General features: G+C 42.1%; 1 protein-coding gene across 1 annotated transcript; it reads right to left on the reverse strand.

The window, feature by feature from the left end:
• Positions 1 to 2813: 2813 nt before the first annotated feature.
• Positions 2814 to 11117, reverse strand: fytd1 (Forty-two-three domain-containing protein 1). Its single transcript, NM_001140359.1, is given in 9 exon segments — positions 2814 to 3870; positions 5301 to 5439; positions 7919 to 7993; positions 8183 to 8247; positions 8367 to 8436; positions 9170 to 9333; positions 9548 to 9720; positions 10338 to 10475; positions 10961 to 11117. Coding segments are annotated over 9 exon segments (996 nt in total). The 5' UTR covers positions 11034 to 11117; the 3' UTR covers positions 2814 to 3771.
• Between the last annotated feature and the right edge of the window lie 144 nt (positions 11118 to 11261).

Here is an 11261-nt window from a genome sequence, read left to right on the forward strand (position 1 = left end):
AAAATTGTGGTATGCTATTAGTTAGCTTCTAGCAAGCCTCACAACTTGGCCATTGAGGAGTAATTTCCTTCCAACAAGACTGGCTTGTTAACCTTGTAGTTTTCATTTTTGAGATTTGTTCCATCAAGCATTAAAGTCCCAGGCCGTTGTCACTGATGAACTATTGAAATAGTAGTGTTTGTCAGAGACTGCCATTAAACAGTGCCTGAGTGAGGCAGAACATATAAAAACTTTTACTTGCTGCATAATTGTTCCACTGGATATTATAGGTGAATGCACCAATTTGTAAGTCGCTCTGGATAAGAGCGTCTGCTAAATGACTAAAATGTAAGAAAATAATCTGCAATGCATAGAGGGAGTTGTACAGTTCTGTGTGGACTCTTTTCTTATGAATGGATTTCCTACCGCCACAGTCAATGTTTAAGCTTTTCTTGTAGAATTCGTTTTATCCTCCTGAGTAAAAGATGAGTGTCCACCATTAATTTATTCTGAACAAAAATATTAATGCAATATGCAACAATATCAATGATTTTACTGTGTTGCAGTTCATATAAGGAAATCAGTCAATTTAATAAATCCATTGGGCCCTAATTTATGGATTTCACATGACTGGGCAGGGGTGTAGCCATAGGAGGGCATAGGCCCATACTTGGGAGCCAAGCCAATCCGAATGAGTTTTTTTTCTCACAAAGGGGCTATATTAGACAGAAATACTCCTTGGTTTCATCAGCTGTCAGGGTGGCTGGTCTCAGACGTTCCTGCAGGTGAAGAAGCCGGATGTGATAGTCCTGGGCTGACGTGGTCTGCCATTGTGAGGCCAGTTGGACATGCTGACAAATTCTCCAAAAGACATTTGAGGCAGAAATGAACATTCAATTATCTGGCAACAGCTCTCTCGTGGACATTCCTGCATTCAGCATGTCAATTGTACACTCCCTCAAAATGTGTTGTGTGACAAAACTGCACATTTTGGTGGCCTTTTGTCCCCAGCACAAGGTGCTATGTAATGATCATGCTGTTGAATCAGCTTCTTGATATGCCACACCTGTCAAATGGATGAATTATCTTGGCAAAGGAGAACAACAAATTTGTGCAGTTTGAGTGTATAGAACATTTCTGGGATTTTTATTTTAGCTCATGAAACCAACACTTTGCATGTTGTGTCTGGGCGAGGAGTATAGTTGATCCAAACTTTGACCTCACAACTGTCTAAAGTTAGCTAGCCAGCTACTTCCAGACATAAATGAGAGAACATCTCACTGACCATTTTACTCACCCTAGCATAGCTGGTTAAGCTGTTTTCATGTTATCCAGAGCGTTGGTGACTGTTGCTGGCAACAACTTTTTGTTGCCGATGTTTACTGACAACCACTATATTCAACGGGTGTTGAGCGTTCGTAAATAATTAAGTTATTCTGTGCTCTGAAAAAGGAGTGGATAGCGAGAGTGAATTTACGAACGCACCCAATAGGTGAAACTTCAATGTTGGTAATCAAAAGAAAACAAATCAGCTAGCTATACTTAATGACAGAAAAGTTAAATATATTGTCCAATTTCCACGTTGAGGTAAAACAAAAAGGTTATTTTATTCAAAAACAATGCACATAAAAACACTTAATACATTTCAATAAAACTAGCAGAGCAAATCAGTCTATGCTACCATAAGGGCACCATGGCAACCAAATCTGAAGTAGCAACGATATTGCGTTAAGTAACAATGAGAGCCAAGGATATCGAACGAGTCGTGAATATTCAACAAAACACAAGTTTATTTCCAGCGAATTTCTTAGTTACATGACTGTATAACTAGCAAAGGCGTTTTGAAGTTTAGGTTTAGTATTGATGAAGTTTGGCAATGACGAAAACTAGCATAGTTTAGCCAGGGAAAACAAGGTCGGGAAGGGTTATAGCTGGGCGCACATGGGCACTATGCTAATTCCGGGGAGTATAGTTTATGTGCACCGATATCCGGAGCTGGCAGCGAAAGTTCGATTAAACAATTAAGAGACAAACGAATACATTTACATTTTAGTCATTTAGCAGACGCTCTTATCCAGAGCGACTTCAGATGACATATTTAAGGAGAGCCAAACTATATACAATCCCGAAATCAGCTGTAACTGTCAATAGTAAAACAAAGCTTTAAATGATTTTTGAGTGAAACTGAATCCAGAAAATGAATGGTGGAGCCACTTCCGGACAAGGTAGACTCCTCACAACTTTATTTCACAGGATTTGTTTTTGGATGGAAGCTGTAGAGATCGGTAACAAATGTAGCTTCTGTAGCCAAATATCTTTTTTTTGTTACCATTAAATTATCTGGTATGATTGGAACATTATACACTTCAAAGCAGTTATTTTAGCCCTTTTGTCCAAAGTCTACCGTAAAGGCCAAATTAAATACTATGTACATCCCAAATGTCAAAAGTAGTGCACAATGTTGGGGGTAGGGTGCCATTTGGGGCAGTTCCGGTCTCATATTTTTGCCATTTCTGTTGCATGCAAGGTAAAAAAAAACAAAAAAACAATTGCTACAGAAGAACAATAATATGGCTGGGAGCCTACCAATTTCCCCCCTCTCTCTTTGATACCTACCAAACTTTTGCAGGCATAGGCTACTGCGCTCCTAAAATAATAAATTGGGTAGCAAACATCAGGTGGCTATCCGAGAGCAACCGCATCCGTGCAGGTACGGACAAGATAGACCTCTTATAATTGTTTTCCTAATGAATCCATTTTCTATATTTAACACTGGATATGCTCTGCAGGCCTTCCGTGATTACGCAGAAATAATTATAAAAAAAGCCTTTTCGTACGTTAATTTGGGATTTATTCAACAAAATGACTTTGTAGTTAGTATAAAAACATTTAAAAGTATAACATTTCCTATGGAACAGTAGCCCATATCAATACATATAAAAAACATTTCTTTTACATCAAAAAGGCGGTGTCAAAATCTGGCTTGCCTAATATTTACTCGAACGGCATACTATTTAGAATTATGCCTACTGTTTAATAAAAATGAATGCAAGTAAGCAACAAATATCAGCATACTCGGCTCATCCTACTGAGAATTCGTTAATTTTGGTACAGCGAGTCCCATCAACTGTTGTCAAACGGGAAACACTTTTCATGCCACATCGATGCCGAAGTTGGAGGAGCTATAGGAGGCTGATGGGACGAGATAATTGTAACGGTATTAATGTGGTTTCCATATGTTTGTTAAGTTCCATTTATTCCATTCCAGCCATTACCATGACCCTGTCCTCCTATAGCTTCTACTACCAGCCTCCTCTGGTGGATAGGTGTAGTGAACTGTGGTTAAGGGTTGTGTTGGAAACAATGTGCCACATTTATTTGAAACATTGTAAAACAAAACAGAATTTTTTTAAAGTACACTAAACAAAACCCTTCATTACTGGCACAAAGCAACCTCCCTATTGAAAAACAATCTTCCAAATAAACTAAAAGTATTTTTCCTTTTTGTCCTGATGTTGAAGCTCCTTAACACCGACATCTGAGTACAATGTTACAGATAATGCTATAGGGTTCCATCGTGGTAAAAAAAACCAAAGATAGTTCACCTTCCACGATAATTGCACCCGTATAGTTTTCATATTTACACATTGTTTCTCTTTCTACACAAAGTGTGCTCCATAAGGAAAGTCACTCAGGAGGATCAGCTTACGATTAGCTCAGGGTCCTTTTAAAACGATTCTATATCATCAGATAGGTGGGGATCAGTGTGTGTGTGTCTTTCGTGTCATTGTCTTAACCCACAGTGACGAATCGGCTGCCTTTGCTGGTCTGCGCAGTGGCGACTCGCTCGTCTTTCAGGATGCGGAATCGCTCATTCAAAGTCATCGCAGTCTGATGTGACAACAATTGGGAGAGAACGCTTGTCAGAAAAACATTCAATTCACTTCACAAAATCAAATCAGAATGTATTAGTCGTGTACACAGACGTTATTGCAGGTGCAGCGAAATGCCTGGTTTTCTAGCTTCAGCAGTAATACCTAGAAATAATAATAAATTTTAAAAAATCAGATTTAAAAAATATATAACTAGCAATGTCAGAGACCAGAATATAACATGCGCCGAATACTTTCAGCTGTAGACCGTACAGTGAAACGCTTACTTCCAAGCCCTTATCCAACAATGCAGTTTAATTTTATTTCTTTTTTAAATGCAAATAGTCTGGATAGCCATTTGATTAGCTGTTCAGGAGTCTTATGGCTTGGGGGTAGAAGCTGTTTAGAAGCCTCTTGGACCTAGACTTGGCACTCCGGTACCACTTGCCGTGTGGTAGCAGAGAGAAGTCTGACTTGTGTACATATAATACATTTGCATATAATGGTGTGTACATACAGTATAACTGGGTCCAGTTCACTAGAAACGAAATGGAGTCAAACTGACCGAATCAGGGAGACACTATCTGAACTTCAATAAGTTTGTTAACATTGCACGTTTTAACCTTTTTGCTTCAGCGTGCACTAATGAACGACACTATTCACCAATTCACAGGGGAGACTTAGATCTTGAACCACTAGGGGGAGTTAGACTATTTACGTCAAACAACCGTTCATAACATTTATACAGAGTGTACAAAACATTAGGAACACCTTACTAATATTGAGTTGCACCCCTTTAGTCCTCAGAACAGCCTCAATTTGTCAGGGCATGGACTCCACAAGGTGTCGAAAGCATTCCACAGGGATGCTGGCCCATATTGACTCCAATGCTTCCCACAGTTGTATCAAGTTGGCTAGGTGTCCTTCGGTTGGTGGATCATTCTTGATACACATGGGAAACTGTTGAGCATGGAAAAACCCAGCAATGTTGCAATTCTGGACACACTTTAACCGGTGTGCCTGGCACCTTCTATCATACTGTTCAAAAGGCACTTCAATCTTCTGTCTTACTCATTCACCCTCTGAATGGCACACATCCACAATCCATGTCTCAATTGTCTCAAGGCCTAATCCTTCTTTAACCTGTCTTCTTTCTCCCCTTCATCTACACTGATTGAAGTGGCTTTAACAGATGACATCAATAAGGGATCATAGCTTTCACCTGGTCAGTCTCATGGAAAGAGCAGCTGTTCCTAATGTTTTGTACATTGAGGCTCCCGAGGACATTATCTGAAACAACTTGGGGTGTGTTTACACAGGCAGCCTAATTCTGATATTTTACCTAATCAGATTAGCTCTTTTGCCAAAAATGTGCCAAAACATCAGAATTGGGCTGCCTTTGTAAATGCAGCCTTTGTGTATGATTGCCCAATTCTATCTTATTCTCACCGGTTTCCCCACACTGTTGATGTCAAACTGCAAGGGAACTCCTTTAGGTGGTTCCGTTTTCTTCTCCTCTTCCACCTTCATCTTGACTGGGGCAGAGCTGGTGGGGGCCGGGGGGTGCAGTGACCAAGCACAGGGAGGCCTGGGAGAACAGAGAAGAAAATATGGCGAGTGGTTATGGACAGTTGTCGAAAATATAATGGCACCCATGCACTTTTCTTAAATAATTCCCTATTTATTCTAAAACTACATTGCAGAAACAATTTAATTTTTGTAAATGTAAGTTTAGAATTGAGAAAATAAAAGATGAATGGACACAATTATTGGCACCCCGGAGCTAGTAATTGGTGGCACAGGCTTTGGACAAGAACTGCAGACAAACGCTTCTTGTAGCCATTAATGAGCTTGTAACAACGGCAGCAGCTCTTGGCATAGGTTATGGATATGATTCTGATTGGAACTCTTCACTGGCCACTCCAGAACAGTCCAGCATTTCTTCTTGAACCATTCCAGGGTGCTTTTGACATTTGTTTGGGATTATTTTCCTGCTGGAAGTTCCACAACCTTCAGACAGACACAGTTTTGGGGCCTAGTATTGGGGGCCTTGAATGTGTGCAAGACATCATGAAATCAGCAGATTATCAAGGTGTTTAGAGTGCAATGTTCAACTCACTGTCAAAAACTGTCTGTTGAAGGTTGTGGAAATTCCAGCAGGACAACAACCCCAAACACACATCAAAAGCACCATGGAATGGTTCAAGAAGAAAAGCTGGACTGTCCTGGAGTGGCCAGGGAAGAATCCAGACCTGAATCGCATCCAAAACCTATGGCGAGATCTAAAAAAAGTAGGTGGAGGGCATCCCTGAAACATTACAGAATTTTTGCAGCTTCCTGCTGAAAAGTGGGTCAAATTGCCAGTAGAAAGGTGCAGCAAGCTCATTGATTGCTACAAGAAGAGTTTGTTACACTACATGACCAATAGTATATGGACACCTGTTTGTCAAACATCTAATTCCAAAATAATTGGTATTAATATGGTGTTGGTCCCCCCTTTGCTGCTATAACAGCCTCCACTCTTCTGGGAAGGCTTTCCACTAGATGTTGGAACATTGCTGGATCATTGGGGCGGCAGGTAGCCTAGCGGTTAGATCGTTGGACTAGTAACCGGAAGGTTGCAAGATCGAATCCCCGAGCTTACAAGGTAAAAATCTGTCGTTGTGCCCCTGAACAAGGCAGTTAACCCACTGTTCCTAGGCCGTCATTGAAAATAAGAATTTGTTCTTAACTAACCTAGTTAAATAAAGGTAAAATTAATAAAATTGCTGCAGGGACTTGCTTCCATTCAGCCACTGGAAGTAATGTGCACAGCTCAAACCATGAAAAACAGTCCCAGACCATTAACTCCTCCTCCACCAAACTTTACAGGGGGCTTCCAAGTGGTGCAGCGGTCTAAGGCACTGCATCTCAGTGCTTGAGGTGCTAATACACCCTGGTTCGATCCCAGGCTCTATCACAACTGGCCGTGATTGGGAGTCCCATTGGTCTGTGCACAATTGGCCCAGCATCGTCTGGGTTTGGCCGGAGTAGGCAGTCATTGTAAATAAGAATTTGTTCTTAACTGACTTGCCTAGTTAAATAAAGATTACATTTAAATATATGCATTGGGGCAGGTGGTGTTCTCCTGGCATCCAACAAACCCAGATTTGTCCGTCGGACTGCCAGATGGTGAAGCGTGATTCATCACACAGGAGAACGCATTTCCACTGCTCCAGAGTCCAATAGCGGCAGCTTTACATCATTCCAGCAGTTGCTTGGCATTGCGCCTCGTGATCTTAGGCTTGTGTGCGGCTGCTCGGCCATGGAAACCCATTTCATGAAGCTCCCGACAAACAATTCTTGTGCTGACGTTGCTTCCAGAGGCAGTTTGGAACTCGGTAGGACAGACTATTTTTTACGCGCTTCAGCACTCGGCGGCCCCATTCTGTGAGCTAGTGTGGCCTACCACTTCGCGGCTGAGCCGTTGTTGCTCCTAGACGTTTCCACTTCACAAGCATTTCGCTACACCTACAATTACAGCTGTCAATCACGTGTATGTGACGAACAAAATTTGATTTGACAACAGCACTTACAGGTGACCAGGGCAGCACTAGCGGGGCAGAAATTTGCCAAACTAACTTATTCAACTTATTTTAGAAGAAGTAACGAATGATGTAAGAAAAGTCCAAGGGTGCCAATATATTTGGTCGCCACTGTATATATAGGGCCAGGAGTATTTACATTTGTCGTCATTTAGCAGATGCTCTTACCCAGAGCGACTTTCAGGAGCAGTTAGGGTTAAGGGCAATACTCAAGGGCACATAGACAGATTCTTCACCTAGCCAGCATGGGGATTCGAACCAGCAACCTTTCGGTTAATGGCCCAAAGTTCTTACCTGCTGCCCTCATACCACTTGAACGGACTAGGAAAAACTACTGGCCCGTAGTTAATATCAGGTTCTTTGGTATGATAACTACTGGCCCTTAGTTATGATCAGGTTCTTTGGTATGGTAATTACTGGCTCTATGTATTTAGTCAGCCTCTGCTCATATAGTGGTATGTGTGGCTTCATAATGTGACTCACTCAGACTGTGTCATGGCAGTGGGGTTGTCGATAGAAACGGTCAGGATCCCACTGCTGTTTGTTGACGTGCGCCACCTGGTGGACAGACAGACACATACGGTTAGACGGTTTGTGGATAAAGACGAGCAAAGGTTTGATGTTTAGTCTTCAAGAATGATGAGGGTGCACTATATTATAGAGTGGAATGCAGTCTGTCAAGAGGCGACAGTCAGAATGTGTTAACAGTCTCACACCCATCCACACACACACACGTCAAATACTCACTGGCGAGGTCTAACTGGGGCAGGGGGTATAGATGTTAAAGCCGGCTTCGGCACCTGGGTGTGAACCTGCAGTATGGAAGAATGTACAGGTGGGACAAAGACAGGACTTTCCATGCACTGTGTCCAATAAATAAATAAAAAAGTCTGCATTCGGTCAGAGACACCTACGGGCCAATAGAGTGTACCTTGAGGCCCCTGCGGAAGAGAAACGTGGCTTGGCGGGCTTCTCTCTGGGTTTGGACAGGGGGCAAGGGCCTACAGGGAGAAGACAAAATGGATGGTTGGTCTAGGAATGGAGATGGAATTGTTTCCTGATGTCCTTCGTTTGTGCAATGTCATTGGAGAGCACTTGGAACAACGCTGCAGACCCAATTTGTTCCCTACCCCTTTGCTTTGATGTTAACCCTTCGATATTTGCAGATAGGCCTATATAGGTATAAGCAGTGTATATGGCGCTTCCCCCACATTACTTAAAGAGGAAATCTGCAGTTGCTACATCCTTTTTGGACTTGTAAATGAATTATATGTACCCATCGATTCTTGAATATAACTTATAAAGGCCTCATGAGCTTAGTTCAACAGTCGTACCCCATCAGAACCAAAAAGATAAGCTTGTTTTACTCCAATGTTTGTAAACAAAGTAAATGTAAACAAACACCATATAGCTTCAACACATGGTTAAAACTATACTTTTGATATAATGGATGGTCAGTCCTTGCAGCCATAGCTGTATGCATTTTAGAATGGTTACATTTCTTCACCCCAAATCCCTCAGCTGTTTACTAATAACAGTAGCAGGGAGAACACTTTGTTATTGTTTCAACTGCTGATTGGCCCTTTAATACATACAGATCTGCAAACATTGAAGGGTTAGGGCCAAAGGGAAGAAGGAGTAGATAGCGGTCTGGGACCGGCTGATAGTGTGACGAAGTGATGTTCCATGGAGGGGAGTCATCCAGGAGAAATGCTACAAATGTTATTTACTCACCGTCTCCGCTGCTGAAAGGGTCTCGTCGAGTTGAGGCCTCTCTGTATGTCTGTCTGTCTGTACGGCCTCCTTTGGCCTTGCATCTGTCTGTATTGGGCTGATTGGATAAAAGGCCGCGATTGGTTGTTGAAGGGCCGCGATCGGTTGTTGAAGGGCTGTAACTTCTGAGAGAGAAAATGTAAATAGAGATGGTGAACAGAGGAGCAAGGTCTTCTTTGGAAACTAACTCTCTCCTCTTTGATCCCAACAAGGGTCATGTTAACTAGGCATGAAACAGAGGAAAACAGTTCGAAACAGCGAGGTATTATCTTAACTTGTCCAATAAGGGATGCTCATTTTGGTTTTGATGTATGTTTTGCTACAGTGTGCCCTTAGTACCCGGTTGATAGCAGGCCGGTTGAGCGGACTGATGCCTTTCTGTAGTGCTGCAGTCTTCCGGGCTGCCAGTCCAGTGATAACCCCTTGACCCCGGCGTCGACCAACCGGAGGGGGAATCTTTCGGCCTCTTCCAACACCCGCTCTCGTTATCGCACCTCTTGGTACACCACCTCCTGGAAATGACACTGCTTCTTATTCATGTGGAGAATCCAATTGATGTGATGTATTGGAAGGTCTAACTAGTTCTCTGGCATTTCAAATATCCCAGGCATGATTATATGAAGTTATTTAAGCAATATTTAAAAAAAAATATATATATATATATATATATATATATATATATATATATATAACCTTTATTTAACTAGACAAGTCAGTTATGAACAAATTCTTATTTACAATGACTGCCTAGGAACAGTGGGTTAACTGCCTTGTTCAGGGGTAGAACAACAGATTTTGACCTTGTCAGCTCAGGGATTCGATCTAGCAACTTTTCGGTTACTGGCCCAACTCTCTAACCTCTAGGCTACCTGCCGCCCAAGGGTTGTGGTATATGGCCAATGTACCACGGCTAAGGGCTCTTCTTACAAACAACGCAAAGCGGAGTGCCTGGATACAGCCCTTAGTAATTAGAGCAGTAAAAATAAATATTTTGTCATACCCGTGGTATATGATCTGAAATACCACGGCTGTCAGCCAAATCAGCCTTCAGGGCTCGAACCACCTAGTTTATAGTCAATGGAGAACTAGCTGCAGTGATGAGCACCACAAACAAAACTACTGTACACACCTCTTTGGGTCTGTCCCCTGGCCCTCGCTCCAACTGGCCTCCCTTGGACAAAGACCTTCCCCTTCTGTAGTGGCCTGCGGTTCCCCGGGCTCGGCCTCCTTGCTTGTTGCTCTTTCTTGTTCAAACGAATTATATCATCTAGGATAGTCAGATGAACAAAACAATAAGTTTACTTGTCAGTGAGCTCTTTCAGTCAATCTAACGTTATGTATGCCATGCTTATGAATTAAAGTTTGTCTGGCTCTTGGAAGTCTTGGCTGAATTTGTGCATTCTAGTTAACTAACTACATTCATCATTCTCGCTGACATTTGGATGGGCCAATAGCCCTGCATAACAACAATTAACGTTAGCTAGCTGTTCGTTAACTGACTAGTAGTGGCTAATTGGCTTGGTCGCGTTGAATGAACGCAGCTAACTAACGGTTAGCAAACAAAGTTGCCCAGACTAGTAAATAAGTAGTTTGAAATAAACAGTGTAATGTATCTAAAATAAATGCACGTAATTAGCTATATAAAGATGCATATTATAATCCCTCATATGCGAACATTTAGCAAAATAGCAAGCTAGCTACAACAACCATGCTCGAGCTGCTGGTGACCCACCCACATGCGAGCGGCCTTACCTAAAGACATGTCGACCTTATCAGGAGCGCCTGAGGTGATCCCCCGTGTAGCCGAAAAACCAACGTTACTCATACTGTGGAAATCTGTAGCTACACACAGGAAAATATTCAGGATGAAATTCCCCAAAAATTATCACGCCAGTTAGCCTGCCTAGCAACGTCAAATATCCCCCCCGTCTAAACGGTTGTCACTAGATACAACAGCCACAAAGACGACATTTGCTATTTCTCTCTCTCTCAAAAAAAAAAGAAGGTGCTATTTGGTCTTAATTTAGGGTTATGCATAAGGTTAGCAGTGTGG

This window comes from Salmo salar, chromosome 03 (genome assembly GCF_965601325.2).
Source record: "Salmo salar chromosome 03, fSalSal1, whole genome shotgun sequence".
In the NCBI taxonomy this organism is placed as follows: domain Eukaryota; kingdom Metazoa; phylum Chordata; class Actinopteri; order Salmoniformes; family Salmonidae; genus Salmo; species Salmo salar.